The sequence below is a fragment of the Embiotoca jacksoni genome, unplaced genomic scaffold (assembly GCF_022577435.1).
Source record: "Embiotoca jacksoni isolate LCO1_2020_lvr unplaced genomic scaffold, fEmbJac1.0.p SCAF_1, whole genome shotgun sequence".
In the NCBI taxonomy this organism is placed as follows: domain Eukaryota; kingdom Metazoa; phylum Chordata; class Actinopteri; family Embiotocidae; genus Embiotoca; species Embiotoca jacksoni.
Window position 1 is genome coordinate 17,012,131 of NW_027185229.1, and position 26,428 is coordinate 17,038,558.

Consider the following 26,428-nt stretch of genomic DNA (forward strand, 5'->3'; position numbering starts at 1 on the left):
TTTATTGATTTCTCAGAGTATGGATAGCATTTGAATGTTTTACAACACTCATACAAATCCACTTTAATTACCAGAACAAAGTGCATATGTTTTGTTAATCCTGCTACAGACGAGCTATGTTCTCCTTGGAAAACCAGCTTGCAAGTGTAGTTGCAAACTGTGCAATTATTAATCAAATGGTGCTCCATGTCCAACATGGTTACAAGCAGTTCTAATTTCTCACACTGGCATTAAACACATTATGTCTAAGAGTATTGCTACTTTAGCTGCGTTAGTGGAGCATCTTCACTCTGTTGTCAGGTGTTTTGTGTTTATTTTCTAGAAATCAGCTGTCATGGAGCATTTCTATGGCATTTCAATGAATCTGAATATTGTGTTTGCATGACTTCAGACATTTTAAATCTATCATCTATCAAAACGGTTTCTGTAGGCAGAGCTGCAGGTTCAAGAAGTATTATTCATTTTATAATTTATACATAATTTTTTCCAGATAATATCTTCTTCTTGAACACAGGGTTATTTATTGATATGTAGCGTTACGTTTATCATTTTTAGATATGTCAGTTTGCTCAGTGGCCTTAGGTCAACAGAACCCAGGACCCTCAGCAGCTGTTGCTATGGAGAAGAAGCGAGGTATCAAATCACAACGGTCAGTATGCTTATAACTAGAAAAATATACTGCTTTGTATTTGTTGAATTAATCCAAAGTGTGTACAAAATCCAAAAGCAAAGTGTTTTAGACTAAAGAATGCATTCACATGGTGAATGGACAAAAATGTTGCTACCTGCAAGCAACAGAATTTGTCTGCTCAGTAATTGGATATTTATTTTTCGCAATGCTCCCTGGTAGTTGTGGTGGACTTCTCTCCAGTTGTTTTTGTTTTATCGTTGTCTATTTGCGTTTTACTTGTTAACTAGATTTCATAGTATTCTTATTGATTCAAATGGGAGAGTTAATCCTTTGAAAGTGCTTCAGCAGGGAGGCACCTAAAATATTCAGTAAAGAAATACAATTTTGGAACCCTGAGGCTTAAAATTAATCTCACTTTGCAACTCTATATATTTGACTGGCAGTATTCCCCTACTAAGTGGTGCAAACATTTATCAAGGGGTAAAAACCTCCCTGTCAGATCCATATGACTGGTGTCAGGTTGTATTATCTGCACACAGTTAAACCACTCATTTATGCTTATGCTGAACTGGTAGCGTAAAGACCCACGATTTTAGACTTGACCTGAAAATCATCAGAGTATATTACTCATCATTGCTTATCTTGCAAAACCTGGAGTTAAAAATACAAAGAACAAAACAAAAAAACCCCATCACATTTAAAATATGACAACAACGTTTAGTTTCTCACACTTGCATCTCCATCTCGACCCCACCACTTCCCTTGTATTCATTGGCAGAAGGCAACAGAGTGTTGTCGGGGTTCAGAGGGCACTGCTCAGGTTGCTTTGCTGTGCTGTGCTTCTTATTTTCAGGGCGGCAAAGCTGCCTGAGGTTCTGTGAACACAGCATCAGTTCAGTCCTTTGAAATTAAACAAACTATAGGTTTCACAAACCAGTCACGAGGAATACATACAAACAATGAAGATGGCTTTGTCAGTGTTCTCACACTCCACAAATGTGAAAAAATGAAGGAAAACAAATATAGAAAACGCTGAGGGAGGAATATTACAATCTGCTATGCTTGATCCCTTGACCTTTCCCCTTATGCCACAATTAACTTGGCATTTGTGTTTTGTTTTTTAATAGAAATGGCTCAATAACTATCAGATGGATTGTCGTGAGATTTGGTGCAGATATTAATGTACCCCTCAGGATGATTTGTAATAATGTTGGTGATCCCCTGATCTTTCCTTACTTTTCACGTTAACAGAAAAATGCTGTCTAATTTTCTCTGTTCCCTGACCTGTATTTCCATCAGTCAAATTCTAATAGTTGGGTGTTTGGCCATCCTGGCACTTATAGGCAACACCAGCATATTTGCATTTTGAGTACTCCACCAGGAATGTATCAGTATTTGATTGGCCAATGCAATGCACTGCTGGATGATGTTTTTGCCAAAAGCTGAGTTCAGCTTTTTGGCTGAACTCTGTGTTAGCTCAGCCGCGCACATGTAAATGTTATAATTCTGTTAGAGTGCATATAGCAGGTGTTTGTTCCTAGGTGTTCCAATAGAGTTGAAAAAAACAAATTGATAGTGTAATACAAAAAAACATGAATGTATTTGGGTGTGGAATACTTTTTTTTAAGTAGTTTTTGAACAATGTGTAAATCAAAGTGTTCACTGAAAAAATAACATGTCCACTATGTGTGTTGTCAGACTTAGCTGTCAGTCAAAATTGTGGGAAAGATATGAGCTTATATGTTTAAACAGAGCTGGCAAAGAAAAGCTTTGGCTACTAACGTCTAACTTTTCACATTTTTAAGGGTCATCAGTGTCAAGTTGAGTATTGTGTCAAGCCTGGGAACATGTGCAGCTGCATCTACTTGCCCAGCATACCTTTTACAACTTAAAGTCTAATACTTGTTAAGGGTGACCACAGCCCAATAAACCAAATGTGGGGCAAAGAGTATGCTTATTTGGGAAAGTGTAGGACAGGTTATCAGTTCTGAGAGGTAGTCAAAAATGTCTAACCAATTAAAAACATAAAAGTACTATTTTACTGCCACAGTCTGCTGACCTGTATGATTGTGCTGCACACAGTGGCAAACAGGATATTTTGGCTTCTGTTTCCGTGTCTGACTGGCAATCGTCTTTGGGCTTTGGCACATCTCTTTTTGAGCCACACATTTCTTGTGAGAATCTCACGTACTGAGTCACTTCACAATGTATTTTCCCCTGTGTGAAACTGAAACATAATTCTAAAAAGGCAAAAAAAACCTCTGAGTATCACCTTCTAATGGCTTTACGCAGTTTTAAATAGTTTCTAATCTTTGTTGTAGCTGGGTTTCTGCTGAAATCTGTATTGCGTGTGACTTTGTGGTGACTCTTTATTCTAGCAGTGAGCAGTCCCCTCACATGATGTTACAGTCATTGAAAAAAGGAAGTTGGTAGTTCTTAACTTGTTTTCTATATTGTCTTCTTCTCTACCATAAAACTAATGTAAAATTAATTCCCTGTGGAAAACAGTATTTCATTAATTAATTTTCTTTTTTTAATTTTAAGTTTCCTTAAAGCAGTAAGAACAGTAATAACAAGAAGTAACTGTTAAATCTCATTATGACTGGATTGTACTGTTAAATCCCCTGGTCCCTTACAGCGTAGTAAAACATAAATAAAGTTAAAGCAGTAAAAGCAGTTCAACCCTAACAGAAAATGAATTTCACATGTGTAAAAACTCATGTAATCACATGTAAAAACATACACATGGGATTGTTCACAAATTAAACATGTATTTTGTCCATGGGAAAGATGTGGTTTGGGACATTTTCATGTTTTACTGTCTGAAGCCCATGTAGATTCCCATGTAAAAAACTCGTCCACATATTTTACCCATGTTATCATATGTTGCACATGTGGTAAACATGTGTCATACATGTGATTACATGTGTTCCATGTGGAAAGCATGGGGAACTCATGTGTTTTTTCTGTGAGGGAACAAATATTGTCTGGTTGTATTTAGCTGTTTCAGGTTACACATTGGGTCAAAGTGTACTGGCAGCCACACAGTATTATACCTATTGCCCTTCTTTTCCCCCTCTGAATCTCTTCAGAAAAAGTCTACAAATTTACAATGGGCAAGAATTAAGGTATGAAACTGACAGTCAATTTCTAGGTTAATACTAAAACGAGAAATCACAGTTTTTAGTCATAACACAAGTTGAAAAGTGCAAACCATTAAAATGGCCAATGGCTAAAATCAAAATGGTTGTCATACTGATATAAACCGATCAAAATACTGTGGTCACAAAAGACTTTAATTGTGTTTTGATTATACTTTTTTCTTTACAGAGTACCTACCTGCCATATTGTCCCTTTCATCTGAGTAAGTTTAAAGATGATCCACAGAGGAACCAGAAGAACGCAGAACAGTCCGAGGGACCAGCCCAAAGCATACGCCCAGGTGGGATAGACGTAGGTTTTGTTGAACCTGAGAGGCTTGTATTTCACCACAGAAAAGATGAAAGTACCCTGACAGCAACAACAACAAAAGTTACTTTCACAGACTTTCACTGAAGTTTGTTCATTAACAACATTTAATTAACTGATGACACGTTTGGCAAATGTCTAATCAAATCATTCGCTTTCAAAACAAGCCCAGTGATGTTCTCTGAGGTCTCTGCACTTCAGATTTGTCAAACTGCATTTACACTAAATGGCCAAATGTATAAGGACAACCCTACACCCAGACTGTTAGTTTAACTGGTAGTTTGGTAAACATCCCTTTACTGTTTCTATGTGACAGTGCCTTCATGTACAATGATTAGCCATTTAAGAAATGTCTGGCGCGCGTAGAGCCCTGACCTCAAACCAATCCAAAGCCTTTGGGATTCATTTAAATGTCAATGATGAGCCAACCTTAATGCGCAACAGCCATCAGTGCACTTTATTATATTCTTGTGGATGAATGGGAGGAAATCTATGCAGGTGTAACGCTCATTCGTTTTTTAGCATTAAAGGCCGGTCTTGGTCTTTAGAAACGTCTTTAGATCACTTTATGAAGAGCTCAGTGGAAGAGGATTGAGATTATATTTCTAGACCGTTATATTTAAAGAACATAACTGCAAGAAATAAATTGCCTGTGCATTGTCTGCTTTATTTTCTAACATCGTTACTGTGACTAATGTAAAACGTCCTGCTTTTAACATTTCTGATTTGAAATCTTTTATGTACTACTTTGTCCATTTTAGTTGTGTTTACTTTTGTTGTGCTTTAGCCTTCAGACATAGTTAATACAGTTGACAGTGTTTTAGTTATTAAAAAGAAATACTAATTTATATTTCACAAAAAGTGCCTGTTAGCAGGAGGAGAAGACATCTCTTCTCCTGCATAGAAGACCAGGGGGGTAGATGTTGGTGTAGCGATGTGATATGGGATCTAAGGCCTGCATAGGGTGTTTTATTTTGAAAATTGACTGTAATCTCTATGATTTCCCTGTGTCTGAATTCCTGCGTGGCCGATCTTCTCTGTGCTTCTGTTAAAAATTGACTGGACACTTTAGCATCTAAAATATTCTGTGGCGTGTCTGATGGAAGCACAAGCATTGTCTAAAATCTGTTGTGGCTATCTCTGGTGGTCAGTTTCCACGAGTACTGTCTACGTGGAAAGGTTAAGAAGCTGTGGCAGTCTGGGAGAAAGTGTTGGAGAAATGATCTGTTTTAAGATTTGGCTGCCTAAACCATAAAGAGTTAATGTGCAAATCTTCCAAATGACATACAATGCATCCGGAAAGTATTCACAGCACTTCACTTTTTACACATTTTGTTATGTTACAGCCTTATTCCAAAATGGATTAAATTCATTTTTTTCCTCAAAATTCTACCTGCAATATCCCATAATGACAAAGTGAAAATAGTTTGTTTAAAACTTTTGCAAATCTATTAAAAATAAAGAATAAAAATATAACACGTACATAAGTATTCAAAGCCTTTGCTCAATACTTTGTTGAAGCACCTTTGGCAGAAATTGCAGCCTCAGGTCTTTTTGAGTATGATGCTATAAGCTTGGCACACCTATTCTTGGGCAGTTTCTCTCATTCTTCTTTGCAGGACCTCTCAAGCTCCATCAGGTTGGATGGCGAGCACAGCACAGGTATTGTGTGTAGAATTTTGAGGGGAAAAATGAATTTAATCCATTTTGGAATAAGGCTGTAATATAACAAAATGTGGAAAAAGTGAAGCGCTGTGAATACTTTCCGGATGCACTGTACTTCCCTAACTACACAAACAGGTAGTGATCGTACATGTTAAGACTCATATTTATGTAGTGCTGACATTTTGACAAGGTAGTGTTGTCTCAAATTGTACACTGCTGTTTTGCACTGACCTTAAATGACCACAGCATGTTAATGCATCACTCGCCAAAATATCTGCAGCTTTAAATATTTTACCCAGAACTGAACATGTTTTCGTTTCCTCCGTTTAACACACACAATAAACACACCTATTGCTTCTGCCCAGTAGCAAGTATGGTGGTACTTAGTAAACAATAAACACGTTTGTGCAGTTTTCTACAACAACGGCAACTTCCTCAGATGCCTTAATTTGAAAATTCTTTATTTTGGTGGTTCCTCCACTTTCTCTACGTAGCCAAGATGGCAACCGTTCAGTGTGGAAAGTATCCAGCATTTCACACTTATTTTTTTTACCGTTCTGAGTGCATCATTTGGGTAATTGTAGTGCACTGTATGTTTCAGTACAGTGTGAAAGAACTTATGCACTTTAATTAGTTTGTGTTAGTTTGTAAGTATGCCATTTGGAACACAGCATTGGATTTATCTCACCTCCCTGATCTTGTTTTTTTTTTGTTTTTTTTACCTCAGAGGTAGTTTGATATAGGAAGGAGGTTGTAGGGAGAGATTGATTGCAAAATGTGTAAAAAACAGGAAACACATTTTTCTGTTTAATATCAACATGTCTTATGTCTCCTGAATTATAAAACAGAAACACATAGACAGCTATGTGTATCCCTTCCTCCCACACTTTAGGCATTACCTCACAGTAGGTAATGTTGTCTCTGTAGAAATGCACCATCGAAGAATGCGCCTATAGCCCTGCAAACCGTCACCTCACAGAATCTGCCTGTTCGTCTTGAATGAAAGCCTCAGGAAACCTTTTCAGGTCACATTTTTTTAAATCCTCAATTCTTTCACTTGCATCTCTTCCTCACTTGTCACTTATATTCAATGACTCGCATGTAAAGACAGTGTTGAATTTAGTCTGTTAGCACACAAAAATGACCAAAAAGAATGTTTTAACTTTAATTTGTTCTTTACCTTTCTCACGGAAAAGATACACTTTTCTTTACATCATGCACCAATAAATCAGACTAGTTGTGTGTTTAGAAACAGAGATTTACTCACCAGACAAACAGCAGGGGTAACGTAAAGCCAGCAAATCTTCATTAGAGGCCATGGACGATAACCTATCATGTCTTCAATGTTGTCATAGAGACGATCTGCGCCTGTTGAGAATATGGAAAATGAATGGCCTGTTTGAAATGATAATCTTTAGAAATAAAAAGACAGTGTGTACAACCAAAAACATTGGTTTGTACCTACAGTAAAAGTCCATTCAACATCACATGTTGCAAATCACATTTTCATATTAAGCAGGATCATGTTTAGAAAGTTGTGAATGAAATGTCGGCAATAAATGTATAAATAACCAAATACTGAAAAGACAGAGTGGTTCTCTGCATAGTTATTACAGTCGACCCATCGATAAGGTTACTTTTTTCTTTTAACAATTACGCATTAAAACATTATGTTTAAGTTTATCATGACCATGATCATGTTAATTGACGGCCCACTCTCCTCACACCTGACTGACTGAATGTTCTTCTTTATACTCACATAATTATTAACCAATACATTATATAATTATTACATTAAATACAAATGATGTCCTTCACAGTGTTAACATTTACCATTAATAAATGACTACATTATCATTAGATATATTCATTGTGAAAGATTAAAAAAAAGTTTACCTGATATTAAAACTTAACATTTTTATTGAGATTAAATCGGGTTCATAACATTAAATTTAGTGGCTATGTTGATAATGTATAGCATGGTCCTACCAGACCTAAATTCTCTTTGCCACTGGCCTTGTTCCATATAGAATCGTCTTCAGACATTGCATCCTACACATCATAGACCTGAGACAGACAATCATATGTGCCAAAACTAGCTGAAAGTCTACTACTGCTCCAAAGCTTCAGAAAATTATTGGCTTCAACGTCATCACTATTGATCTCTGATTGGTCCACCCTTTAGAGTGGCTGAGAAAATCTTACTGTAAACAGGGTTTCCAGACTACAATCACAAGGAAGAAAATGTGCACTATCTCCAAATCACAAACATATTTGAATAGACAAAGTTCTGACCCAACATGAGCCTAAATTGATGTTGATTTCCTGTAAGTTTCCCTTGGACCTACACGAGTTAATTTAAGTACTTTCATTTTTACATTTGCTATCTTTCAGTGATGTAGTGTGGTACTTATGAATCATTAAAAGTGTTATACTTTGCCTTACAACTATTTGAGACCACTCAAAGGGGCCTTATTAATTTTAAATTTAATACTAATCACTTTCATACATCGTAAGCATATTAAAAAAATAACACCACTGTCTTATTGGCTGCTGTCTTAGATTGTCTCTCTGACATTAACTGTTGGATGGCTCAAAACTTTCTTCAGCTCAACAACTCAAAATCAGAAGTCATATTGTTCAATTCCGCAAACAATAACACCAGTCTCATGAAGAGTCAACTTGGTCCTCTGTCTGCTTATTTAAAACCTGTTGCCAGAAACTTGGGAGTAATGTTTGACTCTCAGTTAAGCTTTGAAACACAGATCAAAAAATGGTCTAGTCCTGCTTCCTTCAATTAAGAACCATCTCCAGAATCAAACCATACTGTCACACTCTGACCTGGAAAAAGTAATTCATGCACTCATTTTCTCACGACTTGACTACTGCAACTCCCTCCTTTCTGGCATAAACCAAAAATCTATCTCCCGCCTCCAACTAGTCCAGAATGCAGCAGTTAAGCTTCTTACTGGTCTTAACAGATGACATCACATAACTCCAGTTCTGGCCTCTCTCCACTGGCTCCTGGTTGGTTTTAGAATTGATTTTAAAATTTTGTTGATCACTTTTAAGGCCGCCTGGGTCTGGCCCAGAGCTACATTATTGAAATGTTAGCCCCATATGAGCCAATTCGCAGCCTTAGATCCTCCGGTGGGGCCCTTCTGGCCGTTCCAAAGTCGAGACTTAAATCAAAGGGTGACTGTGCTTTTGCCATTAGGGCCCCTCGACTTTGGAACGACCTACCTGAGGAGATAAGGCTTGCAGAATCATTAACTTCTTTTAAATCACTTCTTAAAACCCATTTTTATAGAATTGCTTTTAAGTGATGTCGTCCTTTTATGCCCTTTTATGCAGTTTTTTTGTTCCCCTGTTTTTGTTTGTTTATTTTATTCATTTATTTATTTGTTTGTTTTCTATTCCATTTGCTCGTTTTGGTTATTAGTTTGGTTTTCTTGTATTCATTACCTTAATGGTATGGTCTTTTTTGCCTCCTGTTTTCTTAAATGTTTACCGGTATTGACGTTATGTATGACTATGCTTTGCTTCTCTGTAGAGCATTTTGTAAACTCTGTTTTTAAAGGTGCTATATAAATAAAGTTATTATTACTATTATTATTATTATTATTATTATTATTATTATTATGGGCAAGTTAAACATTATTATTATTAAGTATCAATGGCAGCAGAATTACATATTATACTTACGAAACTAAAGCAAATAAACAGTTTTGAGTGGTGGGAACGGTCTCCACTAACGCAACCCCTTCACATATCAAACTTTTCTCACCCTAACCAAAATCCCCTGCTAGGCAGCATTTAAATCCCTCTCGACAGGGGGGGGGGGGGGGGGGGGGGGGGGGGCAGCATGAATGGTGTGTTTTTATAAAGTGAATGTCTAGAGCTCTTAGATCTTTTGTATTCATTCACATTCAGGTGGTTTAAAGCCCAGCCAACATCAGCTCTAAAAAATGTATTTGTTTAAAAAGTTGACTGTTTTTTTTGTTGGTTTTTTTATATTTACAGTGATTGTGCACAGCTGCACTCTGCAGCTGCTTGATACAACCTTTAACCCAATTCAGTGTAGTAATTAATAGACACATACATTAACATTGTTTTTAAAGCATAACTCTGCCATTTCTGTGGCAATATGAATTGATAACTTTGAGGCCAACACTATTACCAACACCAACAATATTTAGGTGTTTTGAAAAACCACCTGATATAAAATATTGGCTTTTTGTTTTTTAATATAAACACATGATGTAAAAATCTCTTGATAAGGGGTTCTTCAAATATGGCTATTGAAAAAATTATGAAGGATATGTACTGAGTGGCACATTTCAAGGTTGTAAGGGGTTTCTGTTGGACAAAATGTGTAAGGGAGCATTTTGTACTGTGATTTCTTGTTAGTTATGAGAAAATAAAGATATCTGTGATGAAATAAAATTGGTCCGTAATATTGATCAGTCCTGTTTCTCTGCAGCAACAAAAACAGTTAGATTTGTTTCTTGCGTTAGTTCATGCATTACGAGACCTTAAATTCCTTTTGGAATTATTGTAGAAGAATAGTAACATTCTCCTGGTTACTGAGGGAATTCTTCTTGACATTTATGCCTTTATTAAATTAACAATAATAGAGATGACAGGAAATGAGGGAAAGATGGGCAGCAATGATCCCTGGCTGGATTTCAGTCACGGATATTACAGTGCATAGTCAGCAACTTCACCCCTTCCAACAAAGGGGTGACCTGGTTTAGAGCTTCCCTTTTCATATTCACATCACAGTACATGGTTAATTACTTACGCTGTGAGCCTCAAATGAATACACTACAAACATGCCCTCTTGAACTGAGCCTAAAGAGAAAGCTGCTCCTCAATGGTGAGTGTTCGAAAGTAAAGCTGTTGGTAAGTTGCTGCTGAGTCAGTGCCCGACAGACATAGTTTATTCATGTGGCCTTAGTTTATGATCTTTTGGTTCAGTAGCTCTGATCTGTACTCCACAAAGCATGTCATCCAATTGATTGATTTCACGTCAGTCCAACTACATGACCAACCACCAGGCTTGAGATCACTCAATGATTTGGTAGAAGACAGTTAAAACATGCATAAAAATAAAAGCAGTCTTAAGTACATTTTTAATTCATGTAGAATATTCTGAATCAGCTTTATAAGGCAAATATGTGTAAACATATAAGGAATTTGAGTCAATTTACTTTTGACTTAATTTCATAATGACTCACCATATATCCATCCGATTGCTATCGACTGACACACTGAAAGAAGGAGAAGATTGTTGCCACTACAAACATAATGATCAAAGAGTTGAAGGAAATACAAGCCCCCCTGCAGGAAGATAGAGGTCTGATAGTTATCAACACAAAAACAACACACAAACACACACACACACACACACACGTGTACAAACTCAGTTGTGCTTAATTAGTATTACATTAGAGCATTTTAACATGCTACAGGACAGATATTAAGTAAAAAAAAAAACATGTAGTTATCAGTGTTATCAGTATTGGACAATACTCAGGTTAGCTTTTATTTATCTATGAACAGACCATAAACATAAACAATTGTCGGAGAGACCAATCAGAGCTCTCACCTGTGTGACGAGAAGAAGGCCAAGAAAGAAGCAAACAGAGCAGAGACAAAGCAGCAGCAATTCTCTGCGATAAGCTCGTCGAAACACAGTGGGGAACATATCTGTGACTGAGGTCATCAAGCACTCCAGACTCACAAACTGCCAGAGACATAACCCAATGCAATACGTTAGGTAAAAAACAAAAACTAACAACATAATAAACTAAAGTGAGGATCTATCACTGCTACGGTTTTATTTTACCTGTGTGTCTGCACCCAGCAAGATGACCATGATGAAGAAACATATAGCCCACAGCTGAGGTAAAGGCATCATGGCTACTGCTCTTGGATAGGCAATAAATGCCAAGCCAGGTCCTGTGTGTATAGACATATTTATTCTTTTAATACTACTTCAATCACTTAAACTTTTGAGTAAAGTGCAACTTAGATAAAGGTTGTAGAAAAAGAAACACTGTGTGAAGCCCCCTTAATCCAGTTACTATGTGACACCCCCATTTTTTTTTTTTTAATAATACATATATGATAACATTATGATGTTTACTACTTCTACCTCAAATTTAGGATTAATGGTTACCCTGATGTTACCAGACCAAAATTCACTGTGTGAATATATATGCGTCTGGCCAGGCTCCATTGGAAAAAACAACTAAAGTAGTTCTGAAGCGGAGGTGCTGCTGCAGGAAGTGAACAGTAAAAGCGTTGTCATATTAAATAGCATAGCGTAAGTACTGGATGTAAAACAATTTTTTAAAAGATGCATGTGATGGGATTGCTCATTCAGTGACCGCTGTACTATGAGAATGGCACAAAAACAATTGAGTAAAAATAACGAGCAGCTCATAGACTCTACCCTACTGCAGCAGCACTTCCATACTTCTTGAACCTAGATCCTGTTCAACTGCCCCACGTCTGATGTCAGACGGTCCTGGAAATCCAGGAGTGAACAGCCCAAACACTAACAGACAGCCTTAACACTGGTTACAATCCCAGAAACACTTCAAGAAATGAATTTAAAAAACAAATAAAAAAAGTAAAACCTAGCTGAAGCGCCTTTGTTTTGTTAGTGATGTGTGTCCCTCTTGAGATTCATTGTAATAGCTATATAAAGAATCACACTGTAAAAGTTTAATTCATTCTAATTTACAAACAAGCAATTGGTTACTGTCAAACTGTAGAATTGAAGGAAATGCAAAAAAAAATTATTATTTGACACAAACATTTAAGCACTTGGATATGCATGAGTGCTTTTGCGTGTGCGTAGATTTTGTTCTTACCCAAGAAAAAAAATCCCAAATAAGAACACATTGGTGAATGCCAGAATCTTCATAAATACGGCGTAAATGAGTTTTAAGAAGAAATTTCTCTTGGTGAGTGAGGTCCATTGTTAATTTTCTGGCTTTAATTCCTTGATATTTGCTAGCGTTGCTACAACTGTGCATATTGTTTTATCTAGATTAACCATCGTCACCATTGTTGGAACTACATTTAGAAATGCTTAAGTTCAACATCATCACAGTTAGCCACTCCATCTGGTCACTGATTGATGAATGGCTGAGCGAACTTTATGCGAACAAGTCTTGCAGACTATAATCACAGCAACAACTGAAGCTGTGAGAAATAGATGGTTGGAGCCAAGCTATTTCAAAGTAGCCAAGAAGGGAGTTTTTACAATTACTGTATTTGAGGTAAAGTGCAAGATGCAACTATCTTCTATGCCCCAAATCATATTGTGTATTAATCATTTAAATCAACATATACATTTTAGAAACACAAGATAAAAGTAGACAATTGCATGTCCACTGGAAGATTGGATTTGTTTGTTCAGTCTACTGATAAATAATAGATAATGTATCCTTCAGTGAATTATGTTGAAAATTACCAATTTAAAAGGGCTATACATATTAAAACCACACAAATATAAATTTTTCAGCTATCAGGCCTGTCAAAGTTATAAAATGTGAGTATAAACAACACCCAAACTCTTGACTCCACAAGCTTTATACTTTTTGGGAGAGGCTCTTCATGTAAACTGAAAGTTATATATATATATACAAATTTACTGTAACATAAGTGTGGTGAAGCTGTGAAGTTCTTACCAGAAGCAGCCACTTCAGATATTGGCAGTCCTTGTTCGTAGGACATAAAGCCCAAAACAGAAAAGATTGCAAATCCTGCCACGAAACTGGACCCAGCATTAACCAAACATAGGACAAATGTGTCCCTGAGGCAACAAACAAAAAACACAAAGTATTTAGCAAATAGCAAAGCATAAAACCCATTTTAAAAACTAATACCACTGTGTAAAACAAATAAGCTCCTAAAACCCATTCTAATGTTCAAGACCCAAAGTGACAAGGAGAAACTTAGGCAGTATTTCTACAGTACTATGAAATCTATTTATACATTGAGAGTGGTATGAAATGTATAGATATATATGCAATGACACACTGTCTTTATATTGAACAGCTGTTATTATGTGTCTTCATTTATTCTGCTTTGCTAAGGATCATGCCGGTTGAAACAGATCTGCATGACTACATGCAAGTTTTTACTATACTGCGTCTCATCCCCTTTGAAAATGTATAACTTAAGTTCTCCCTTCTGTCGCTAGTAAAAGTACTGCACAAAAATAATTGTAACGTGCAGTTGTAATTTGGTTTTATGTTTAAGGCAACAAGAGACAAATTCATTGCGAGAATCTCAGGCCAATCTTTGATGTAAAGTATTTGAATATAAAAGGACAAAAAGCAGAGTGCACTTACTTGTAACAATCATTGTTGTACTGATTGTAACTGCCCAGAGCCGTCAAACTCCCCTGACAAATCCCAAAAGAGAAAAGCACTTGTGCCCCTGCGTCCATCCAAACCTAAGAAATTTCAGCACATAAATATTAGTGAACATTGACCAGTTTTCCTGGTGCCAGAGTGAAAATAGATTTCGTGGTAATTTCAGGTATTTTAAAGGGTGTGGGATTACGTGGCAGGCAACCAAGCTGGCAGCTTTTCTTGGCTTCTATGTAGCATTATCATGGCTGTCTGACGTTATTACTTACTTGAGGGTCCACCAACCTTGTGGGGTCCGGATAGAGGTAGAAAGCTAAGCCATCCTTAGCTCCAGGTAAAGTGAGTCCACGAGCCAGTAGAACTACTAACATCAAATAGGGAAAAGTGGCTGTAAAGTAAACCACCTGTCAACACAAAACAAAGGCAGGTTTATGTTTTTATTGCACCGCGGTTAAATCACAAGGACATGTTGCATAAAGGAAACATTTGATATGTTTAGGAAAACAATTCATTGTCATCTCACCTCATGTCAAACACTGCTACCTGATTTATTGTCACGGTGCAGCACTACTTTAATGACAATGGCAGGTCTATTCATATTTCAAATCAGTGTGACATCAGAACTTGAACCAAGCCTTTATGTGATGTTCACTAACTTCTGACAATTTTAACAGCAAACATCACATTAAGATATTTGTGCATGTGGCCTATTGTCTATGGTGTTTTCATTGAAATGTTAAAACAAAAATACCTCAGCAGAAATTCTACCTTTTAACAGCATACAGACCAATGACGAATCAAAGGAGAAATCTGAATAAATGAGTGGATAAATAAAAGAAATGCTTCTATGCAGGTGTACTGCGGGATCTATTTAAGCAAATTGATATCCAAGTCAGCCTGGATTTTTGATTAATTTTGGAGGAGCAAAAGATCAAGACACTAAATGAGGGAATACTTTTGATACTCATCCCAAAACCTTTTGACTGAATTTGCCCTCAGAAGACAGATTCTACAGAATAAATTATATTTTAAAGACATAGCTGTACCTTTCCAGTGGATCTCACGCCTTTCCAAACACAGAAGTAGCACAGGACCCATGCCAGTAAGAGGCACAAGGCCAAATCCCACCTCAGGCTACCAATCTCCTCAATCCCTGCAGATATACCCAGAACTCGTCTCCTGAAAAGCAGTTTGGAGACAAGAACACTGAGAACTTTGTTCAAGAATAATCTCCATTAGGTCATAGAATAATAAAGAAGGCTATTATAAGAGTGAATATCATCAGTGTGACTTATCACATGGTTTTGGCCCTGCAGAAGTAACCGCTCAATGTCAGGTTAACATTGGTAATTGAGATTTTTCTACAGTCGTCTAAACAGAAATGAAACCTCAAAAATAAACCTTTATGCTACTTAACAATCAGTGATGTCATCCATCGAAGAGCAACAACAAACCTGTCAAAGAGATACATTCTTTAACATATTCCATATTTTAACATAACCATCGAAATGACAAGAGTGATAATGTCTAGTTTGCTATTTAGCAATAAATATCAAGTAAGGTTATGGCTGATGGGAAGGGCATTAGTTTTGGAGATATTCAGCCATTAGCCAAAGTATTAAAGCTATAGTGAGGGACCATAACATATAAATGCTGTCGATTACGTTCAAGTTGAACGCACATAATGCTAATCAAACCAACCATCGCCAGGTAAATCTCTGTATTTCCCACACTGGCCAAATAAATGCAAAAAAGCCAAGGTATATGGGCAGAGCATACACATCAGTGACTTCCACCGGCCAGGACTGCTAACTTCCAGTTTATCCCTATGCTAACTTGACTAGTGATAAAGTAATTCACTCACGAAGCTCATATAGATTTTCCGAATGTTATTAGACCGAATAGATCGAATTCTGGAAAAGAAAAGATCATTTTGCAGGGGTTGCGACATCTCTTACTTTATTCATCTACAATTTCTCCAAAGTTTATTCTTTGTAGCAAGAGTAGCCACAGTATTGGCTACAGCAGAGAGACAGGCAGGGTTTTTGACATTACTGTCATTTGCTGAAGGAGGAGACAAAAGTTTCGCTCTGCAGGTTTAAAAAAACAACGACCTGTTGGTAGCAGAACACAAAAAGTCAGGGGAACACTTAAATTTAGAATCCATCCCTAATGTCCGTTACAAATTTAAAATTTTAACCTAATTGTGGCGCTATAGGAAAGGTTAGGGAATCCCCAAAGGTGGTGGGATTCATCGTTTATGCTCTGCGGATAAATGCAAAAAAAATGTAAATCCATCTAATAGCTGCTGAAATATTTATGACCAAAGAGCCAGACAAACTGACTAGTGGACGGAAATTTTAAACATTGAGGAGGTATAGATGAAGGGATTTTACATTTACATTTGCAAAATTGTTGAGATTCCTTCAAATGTGCAAACAAGGACCCTACACTATTATTTCTAATGAGAAATAATAAGCAGTTATTGGCCAACCAACACGGAAATGTTGCTCCCCAGTGACCCAAAAATATATTCATGAATTTCTTGGACTGACTGCTCTGTGACATTGACATGTGGACCAGCGCTGGTAAAAGGAGACCAGTTATTTATAATAAAGAAAAAGAAAGACAAACATACACATAAACAAAAGCGTACCTGCAATGTTTAGCCTCCTAGAAAATGAAATATTATGACAGGTCTGAATTACACTTACTCCCAGAATTCTGTTGCAGGCGTTGTTGCATTTGCAGCTGCTGTCCAGTTGGATGACACATTTCTTTGATCAAATTCAACACAAGACTCTGATTAAGAAACAAACAAACAAACAAAAAAAAAGAGATAGTTGATCAAAGTGTAATGTGATAACAAATAGGCAGATAAATGTTTCTCAAAGTCATCAAATACAAAATAGTCTGTGTTTATTCCAATATTAGATTTGAATGTTCCCCAAATGTGTCCAAAGACCAAGACTAAAATCCTGAATTGAAATTGGAACACGGCAAAAGAAAAACGATCCACGTAACCCACAGGCACTTAACCACATCTGACTGCTGGAATAAACAGTTCTGGTTTGGGAGATGCTTATAAGTAGTGATGTGGTGTTGTTTTTTTGTGACTGTTTACCTTTTGTGAGCTACATGGCTGTAACAAAACCACTTTATCTAAGGCAAGCACTTTTCTAATAATTCTGGAAAAAGAAATGTTTAATGGGTCTTTATAATAATTATAAGAGATTAGACAAAACATCCTGATTAGGAGCACATAAACTCAGACATCTGCCTTGCACAGAGGTAATTACAGCATTTGTCTACCTGTGTTCCAGGTATTCCTGCAGCTGGCCCAAGGAACCTCAGCAGTGAAGGATGAGAAGAGGTAAAAGAAGGCCCATGCCTGGATGACGATGTATGACACAGCAGCATATGCAATCACTACCTGGGTGGCATAACCAATCCCTGAGGAGACAGACGAGATGCAGTCATTACAGATTATTAATATGTATACACAAAATAACACTGCAGCATATAAAGTGGTTTACAAAATGAAATTACCAGCAAACTTCCATGAAATTAATGAAGTTATTCCATAAAACGTTTAATACACTGATGTTTGATCCATTAAAAACCCATAAAGCACAGCGGCATAATTTTCACCGAAAATAAATATATCCGGTTGTCATTGTAGAAAGCATAAACATAGTCCTGGAAAGTGGCAACAAATATAACTGTAAATTCAGATCATAATACTTAGTGGAACAAGTCTAATGTGATAACCTAGACATGTGTTTACTCTGTGAGGGCACCTGTACACACTTAAATATAAACGACTTCACTAATCCACTGTCATTTACCTTGGAACTGGTTGAAAGGCACTGGCTAGGAAGAAAGTTCAAGCATCATTTGATTGCGCAAAGAAATATACTCTATTCATCAAATCAGCAAGAAAACTTCAATTGACAGTTGACTACTATTAAAATTGTTGTGCCTGAGAACAGAAGGTGCACAGTTAGACCCAGAAACACAAACAGCAGACTAGACTGCATATTTATGAGTAAAATCAAGAAAAACAAGTGAGAAACAACAGCAAGGATCACCTCAGAGTAAAATCAGAATAACAAGATACAATTGAGTTCACAGACCATTTTAAGTCAGATCAATGAGTATGGCTACAGAGGGAGAATGATGCTCAAAGCTCAGAGAATGAGACATCTTGGATTAATTTGCAAACAAACATGCAGAGAAAGACAACAGCTTGTATGTGTGTTATGATTAAATGGAAATAAAAAACATTCAACTTTGAGCCTTCAGCATTTAATTCAGCCTACTTGGATCTGATGGTGGAAAGTTTGTGTGGAGAAAGTCAGGGGAAGAACTCCAGGCGACACCAAGGTAAAGCACGGAGGTGGGAATGACAAAGGGGATTTCTTAAAATTAGATACCAATGTTTACATGCTCAAGGATGAATTGATTTTATTATTTATTATAAGGTGTAAAGTTTATTCCCACTCTGGCAGATGTCAAACCTGCCCAGATCAGGTTAACTTACCGGTGACGTGTTTGTGACCTTGTTGCTACATGACAAAATAAACTGAGAGCAGTGTCATCCTGGAGGCAACCATTCTTGTTTTTTTTTAGTTATCCAGATTGGTTTGTTTTCTGTTAGGAGGTACCTCTGGTGATATTCTATTGCTGTGTTCCAAATGGCATACTTACGTACTAACACTCACTACTTTGATTGCCTAGGTGTGTTAACACTGATGTACAGAAACATGCAGTGCAGTACACGGATGATGCTCTCAAAACTACAGTGAGCCTGAGGTCAAACACAAAAATATTTCAAAGAAGACAAATGCATTTCCCTCAACACAAAAACACATTTTATGAAATGTTTTTGCATTCTGTAAAATGTTTGCATTTTGTGTCATGTTTTTTTCATTTTATTAAATGTTTTTGCGTTTTGTGAAATGTTTTGGGTTTGAGGGGAAAATGACCCTTGGAGCCACCGTACAAAAGGGTCCAAAAAATCTGAGTGGAACACTGGACACTTTTCACCATAAACAGTTGCTGTAGAGGAAGGGTGGGACCACCAAACTAAAGAATTTTCAAACTTAGGCATCTGATTGCAGAACACCTCATAAAAGTGTTTATTTTTCACTAAGTACCACCATACTACTGCTGGACAGAAACCATCAGTGTGTTTATTGAGTGTGTTAAACAGAGGGCATGACAACATGTTAATTTCTGGGTTAAATGATTAAAACTGCAGATATGTTGGCGGTTGATGCATTCAAAGACTGTGGTTATTTTTGGTCAGTGCAAAACAGCGGCATGTGATTTGAGACAACACTACCCTGTCAAAAATGAAGTACTACACAGGTAGGAGTCCTGACATGTAAGAGCACGATTTGTTACTGTACTGAGGGAAGTATTTTATTTGGAACAGCATATATTTGTAGTCAACAATTTCCATGGAAAGGCCAAAATGAACAATTACTTGATGGTACACTGTTAACAAGTGTTAATAAATGTTTTCTAAAAGCTGCATTGCTCAGGTGTTTAAGGGAAGGATTTAACCTCTTTAAAACGAGTATGAAGGACTACTTTAGACTGGCCCCAACATACAGGGTAAAATAGGGAAACTCAGTTAGGCATGTTTGTTTTTGACATAAAGGAAATTAGACATTGATACCAGCCTTAGCCTTTGGCCATGTTACACATTATACATACTATCACATGGCACTTAATCCTCTTAGATGATACCAGCTGCTTGTGAAAGCATCATTCCTGAGCAAGTAAAAAGAGCCTCTGAAGTAAAGTGTGAAATTAATCATATTATTTAATTAGGTGTGCATGACAAGGTGCCGACTTGGAACAGGTCAGGAGGTATAGTATCTGGCCCTCAGGGCAACATTAACACCTTTACGTGTTAGAACTAACCGTGTTTTATAACTGCCTCAACATAGGATACAGGATATTGGTGGGAACATAAATGGTCAAAAGATGGAGTTAATGCCTTGATTTGTCTAAATGTCAGTACTCTTCTCTGGGTCACACAGTCAGTCACATGGAGTAGTTCAACTCCAACAGACAGACACTTGTGTGCACAATTTGGCTCAGGTTTCAGGTGTCTTTTAAGACAAATTGTGCTGATTCAGTCCATTCAGTACTACATACAAGTATGCTTTGTCAGAAGCTTTTTTTTTGGACTGAATTCCCCGTTTGTTCGCAAGTCAACCAGTCAATTGATATTTGAGTGGATAATACACTTGGGTATTCTTCTGAGCCAGTGAGATGTGCCAAATACCTCTCCTCAATGACCTCCAACAACAAAAATTGTCAAATTATTTTTATAGTCTTCATGGATTTAATAGATTATTTTACTTTTTTTTTACAATATTATGTTTATTTTTATGCCATGTACAGTCAACAAAAATATAAATGCAACACTTTGGTTTTTCACTCCCATTTTTCATGAGTTAAAGTAAAAGATTTAAGACTATTTTTATGCACACAAAAGATTTTCTTTCTCCCAAATTCTGTTGTTAAAACCTTTGTTAGTGAGCACTTCACCTTTACTAAAATACCTGACTGGAGGGATATATCAAGATGCTGTCTAAACAGCACGTTTGTTGCACAGGTGTACCCTGGACTGGTCACAAATTGTTTTTACACTATTAGGCCCTCCGCTCCCCCACCGGTTGCCACCTTAACGTGGTGGAGGGGTTTGAGTGGCTCAGTGATCGTGGGAGCTATGTTGTCCGGGGCATCAGCCCCTGGTAGGGTCTCCCAAGGCAAACTGGTCTCAGGTGAGAGCCCAGACAAAGAGCGGCTCATACAGACCCCGATGAACAGCAGCCCACGGACTGAAGCCACCTGGCCCGGATCAGGGAAACCGGGGAACCCTCCCGGAGCCAGACCCAGGAGGTGAGCTCGCCGGCGAGCGTCTGGTGGCCGGGCCTTCGCCCATGGGGCCCGGTCGGGCTCAGCCTGAAGAAGCATCATGGAGCAGCCACCCTGTGGACCCACCACCCTGTGGACAAGCATCGAGGTCAGGTGGAATGCATACCGGGTGGCAGGCCGGGCCAAGGGCCCGGGCGAACCGATCGCCAGCAGCATAGACTAGCTCTAGGGTCGTGGAACGTCACCTCGCTAGCGGGGAAAGAGCCGGAGCTGGTGCAGGAGGTGGAGCGGTACCAGCTAGATATAGTTGGACTCACCTCCACGCACAGCACTGGCTCTGGAACCAAGCTCCTGGAGAGGGGCTGGACTCTATCCTTTTCTGGAGGTGCCCAAGGCGAGAGGCGCCGGGCGGGAGTGGGGATACTCATGAGCCCCCGGCTGAGCGCCGATGTGTTGAGTTCTCCCCGGAGAATGAGAGGGTCACCTCCATGCGCCTCCGGTTTGCTGGGCGGAAGACTCTGACTGTTGTTTGTGCTTATCCACCAAATGGCAGCTCAGACTATCCGGCCTTCTTGGAGGTGGTGGGGGGAGTCCTGGAAAGGGCGCCGTCTGCTGACTCCATAGTTCTCCTGGGAGGCTTCAACGCTCATGGGGGCAATGACGGAGAAACCTGGCAGGGGGTGATTGGGAGGAACGGCCTGCCCGATCTGAACCCGAGCAGTGTTTTGTTACTGGACTTCTGTGCCAGCCACGGTTTGGCCATAACAAACATCATGTTCGAGCATAAGGTGGCTCATAAGTGTACCTGGTACCAGACCACCTTAGGCTGGAGATCAATGATCGACTTTGTAGTTGTATCATCGGATCTGCGGCCATATGTATTGGACACTCGGGTGAAGAGAGGAGCAGAGCTGTCAACTGATCACCACCTGGTGGTGAGTTGGATCAGACGGCGGGGGAGTCGGCTGGAAAGACCTGGCAAGGTCTGGCACCGGAGAGAGTGCTCCAACTATCGGGGGTATCACACTACTCAGCCTCCCGGGCAAACCTTATGCCAGAGTGCTGGAAAGGAGGCTCCGACCGTTTGTCGAACCTCAGATTTAAGAGGAGCAGTGCGGATTCCATCCTCGTCGTGGAACAGCGGACCGGCTCTTCACCCTGGCAAGACTACTGGAGGGGGCCTGGGAGTTTGCCCATCCAATCTACATGTGCTTTGTGGACTTGGAGAAGGCTTTCGACCGGGTCCCCCGGGGGTTTTTGTGGGGGGTGCTGCGGGAGTACGGGGTGCCGGACCCGTTGCAACGGGCCATCCGGGCTCTGTACAACTGCAGTAGGAGCTGTGTTCGTATTCTCGGCAATAAGTCACACTCGTTTCCAGTGGGTGTTGGCCTCCGCCAGGGCTGTCCTTTGTCGCCGATCCTGTTTGTGACCTTCATGGACAGGATATCTAGGCACAGCTGGGGGGAGGAGCACGTCGGGTTCGGGGGTCTACGGATCGCATCTCTGCTGTTTGCAGACGATGTGGTCCTGTTGGCTTCTTCGGGCCGTGACCTCCAGCACTGACTGGGGTGGTTTGCAGCCGAGTGTGAAGCAGCGGGGATGAGGGTTAGCACCTCCAAATCTGAGGCCATGGTTCTCTGCCGGAAACCGGTGGATTGCTCCCTCCAGGTGGGGACGGAGTGCCTGCCTCAAGCAAAGGAGTTTAAGTATCTCGGGGTCTTGTTCACGAGTGAGGGGAGGATGGAGCGGGAGACCGACCACCGGATCGGTGCAGCTGCAGCAGTACAACAGGCGCTGCACTGGACCGTGTTGGTGAAAAGAGGGAGCTGAGTCGGAAGGCGAAGCTCTCAGTTTACCGGGCGATCTACGTTCCGACCCTCACCTATGGTCATGAACTCTGGGTCGTGACCGAAAGAACGAGGTCGCAGCTACAAGCGGCCAAAATGAGTTTCCTCCGTAGGGTGGCCGGGCTCAGCCTTAGGGATAGGGTAAGGAGTTCGGACATCAGGAGGGAACTTGGAGTTGAGGCGCTACTCCTTCGCGTCGAAAGGAGTCAGCTGAGGTGGTTCGGGCATCTGATCAGGATGCCTCCTGGGCGCCTCCCTCTGGAGGTTTTCCGGGCACGCCCAACTGGCAGGAGACCCCGGGGAAGGCCCAGGACATGCTGGAGGGATTATATCTCCCGTCTGGCCTGGGAACGCCTCGTGATCCCCCAGCATGAGCTGGAAAATGTTGCGGGGGCGAGGGAAGTCTGGGTCAGCTTGCTTGGCCTGCTGCCACCGCAACCCAACCCCAGATAAGCGGAAGATGATGGATGGACTATTAGGCCCAATTTCACCCAAGGACAGTTTAAAGAGTTTGAGATATGGTGATGAGAGTTTGAGGCCCATTGTCATACCATTCATCCACCGCCATCACCTCATGTTGAAGCATGATAATGCATTGCCCCTGGCTGCAAGGATCTGTACATAATTCCTGGAGGCTTAAAACATCCCAGTTCCAACATGGCCTGCGACCACCAGACATGTCAGCCGTTGAGCTCTAAGCATGTTTGGAATGCTCTGGACCAGCGTATTTAAAACGTGTTCTAACTCTTAACAATATCTAGCGAGAATTGCACAGCCATCAAAGAGGAGTGGACCAATACAGGCTACAATCAACAACCTGATCAATTCTATCAGAAGCAGATGCTGTTGCACTGCATTAGGCAAATGGTGTTCACACCAGATGCTAATCCCCCCCCATGCATATCTGTAGCCATATGGGAAATTGTGGCTGATAATGTAAAATAAATTTCATGATAAAACTGTACATTTTAGAGTTTTATTTTGACCAGTCCGAGGCACACCTGTGCAATAATCATACTTTTTAATCAGCATCTTAATGTGTCACACCTGTCAATTGGTTGGGTTACCTTTGCAAAGGTGTCACAAAGTCCTCACGAACACAGATTTTAACAAATTGATGAGCAAAAGTTTAGAGAAATGATATTTTTGTGTGCATAAAAGATGCTTTATGTCTTTTACCTCAGCTCATGAAAAATGGGAGCAAAAATAAAAGTGTTGCATTTATATTTTTGTTGAGTGCATTTTTTTTGTTATTCATGTATCTGTAAATCCAAGTTACTTATTTATCTGAAAGTTACATGTCGTGAACATGAGCACTTTCAATCTTCATCTATTTTGGTAAAAAAAAAAAAAAAAAAAAAAAAAAATGACTAAAACATTTTGCTCTCAAAGAATGACACATTTCCTTCACAAGTTACTTTCTGTACATATACTACACATTAATATAATTATTCAAATTGTGGGAATGAAGGGATATCTTTACATCTACTGCTTGTTGAATGTATATAATACGGTTCCTTTTAAACACTGACCTTCAAACAAAGGGCAGAAGTGCCTCCAGCAGGTGATACATCCCTGAGATGTGAACTGTCCCATGGCAGTCTCCAGGAGGAACATTGGGAGGCCACAAACAAGCAGAAATAGGACGTATGGAATGAGAAATGCACCTGAGAGAAGCATGACAAGCACCACAAACATGTCACAAACAACAGTTTACACAATCCAGATTTAACAAGATGGTTTTCTAGCCAATTTAACCAAAATTGTTTCGTTCCAAATTTAGCCGTAACAATGATCTCCTTTATTCTTTGAGTTGCATTTGGTTATACAAAGAGAAAAAAAAATTCTAACCGACAGACGCTTTGTGAAAAGTCAGAGCAATTTCTTTTCATTATCATTTTTATTTGTGTATTTTGAAAAATTGTTGACATAATATTATGATTAGGTGCAGTTGATTGATGTAAAAGTCTAAAATGTATGCGATTTTCTAAAGCGGGAATCCTGCTTACCTCCGCCATTTTTATAGCATAAATAGGGAAATCTCCAGAGGTTTCCCAGCCCAACCAGGGTTCCTGCCACAGCCAGCAGGAACTCCAACTTGTTTGCCCACTGGCCGCGGTCCAACAGCTGAGTCTTCTTCACCAGACTGTTATCTTGTCCAGCCACCTCCAGGGTGTTTCCTTTGAGGAATGCCCTTGACATGTTCAGAAAACGTTGCAGATAAATTACCGAAACAATGAAATCTGACATGCACTGTCCCTCCTCCTCCTCATTTATAGGACAATGTCAAACCTTGGTAGCTCTGCGTTATGCACAGACATAACTACTCAGCTGATCATTTGGCACTGGCACATAAGCTTTATTTATTTATTCATCGAACTAAAGCTTCCAGGATTAACAGGAATGGAAAGTTTTTTACTGGCAAGTGTTTAGCACAGAGCTGCAACTTATGAGATCACATTTTGGAGTTAAAGCGATGCATTTCGCAGTCCAGAGCAAAAAAAAAAAAAAAAAAAAAAAAAAAAAGCACAATGAGCACTTACCCTGCCATTACAAAGCCCCTTCCTCCCAGAGCTGTTTCCAGCAACAGCACCCTGATCAGTATTCCTCTCAGCTGGGTGTACTGCAGGATCTCTACGCAAACAACATGTCATGGGCAGAACCAAAGTGAGAAACAAACTCGCTATGTAGCTCCTCTATGACCTAATTACTGTCGGATTGGTCTGCACACAACGCTGTCTCAATTTAAAAAGTGTTTGGCTCTGACAAAAGTTCTGAGATAATGCCACTTCCCCTTCTGTATTTTTCCACTGTGACAGGAGGACCTTAAGTCATTAAGATTACAACAGTCGCTAGCAACTAAACCAAAGCAGCTGAGCCGTCTCTGCTTGGTCAGTCGTGGTAAACAGGTTCCAGCTATCTGCCAACTAGGAATTTGTAGCTTGGCGTCGCAACTCCTGTGAAAACAATACCAAAAAAACCAGTTCTGCATGCGAACAGTCATCTGGTGTGAATAACTTTTTTTTGCACTTGCATTTATACTTTATGGCATCTTACTTCTGTAAGACAGGCAAGTGCAGCTGTATCTGCATATCTCTACAACTGCAGCTTTTTTTTCAAACACTTGGCCACTTTGTATAATTTTTGACACTACTTGGTATTTTTCCTCTTTAAATGTATCTTTATGATCTTTAGCTGCGGATTTTTTTTTTCTCCTTCAATTATTTACTACACTGACTTTTTAGTTTTAAAATTGTACCTACTTCATTCTCCTGTTTTCTATATAGTTATGAACTTCTGCTATTGTGACACTCAAATATGCAGCTGTGGTATCAATAAAAATAAACTTATGTCTGCTTTATAATAAGACTTCAGTTATGGAGTCTTTGCTTCTGCATTTAAACATATTTTTAAGTAATAATTATCATTTACATTTAAAAAAAATATGTTAATAAAATGATAAAAACAAAAACAATCTGTCAAAAAGGGAAAAATTAAATGTGCCAATTGATAAACATTATTTTGGC

The 26,428-nt window shown here is 39.2% G+C and overlaps 1 protein-coding gene across 1 annotated transcript; it reads right to left on the reverse strand.

Annotated features, from left to right (window-relative positions):
• LOC138194856 (sodium- and chloride-dependent GABA transporter 2-like) lies at nt 1–25,628 on the reverse strand. Its single transcript, XM_069143878.1, has 15 exons — nt 25,445–25,628; nt 24,911–25,095; nt 24,434–24,568; nt 17,470–17,610; nt 16,872–16,959; nt 15,204–15,336; nt 14,427–14,561; nt 14,137–14,240; nt 13,471–13,595; nt 11,616–11,728; nt 11,376–11,513; nt 11,005–11,107; nt 7,032–7,132; nt 3,971–4,141; nt 1–1,506 (listed from the first exon to the last, which is right to left on the reverse strand). Exons 1-15 carry the CDS (start codon nt 25,450–25,452, stop codon nt 1,357–1,359), a joined length of 1,830 nt encoding a protein of 609 aa, XP_068999979.1. The 5' UTR covers nt 25,453–25,628; the 3' UTR covers nt 1–1,356.
• Nucleotides 25,629–26,428: the final 800 nt, after the last annotated feature.

Bases quoted from the DNA above. Each gene is read 5' to 3' on its own strand.
- LOC138194856 (XM_069143878.1), bottom strand. The intron at 11,514-11,615 runs GTAAAATAAAAC...TGTCTCTGGCAG, and splicing joins TGCTGGGTGCAGACACACAG to TTTGTGAGTCTGGAGTGCTT. The intron at 4,142-7,031 runs GTGAGTAAATCT...TGTTGCTGTCAG, and splicing joins TTACCCCTGCTGTTTGTCTG to GGTACTTTCATCTTTTCTGT.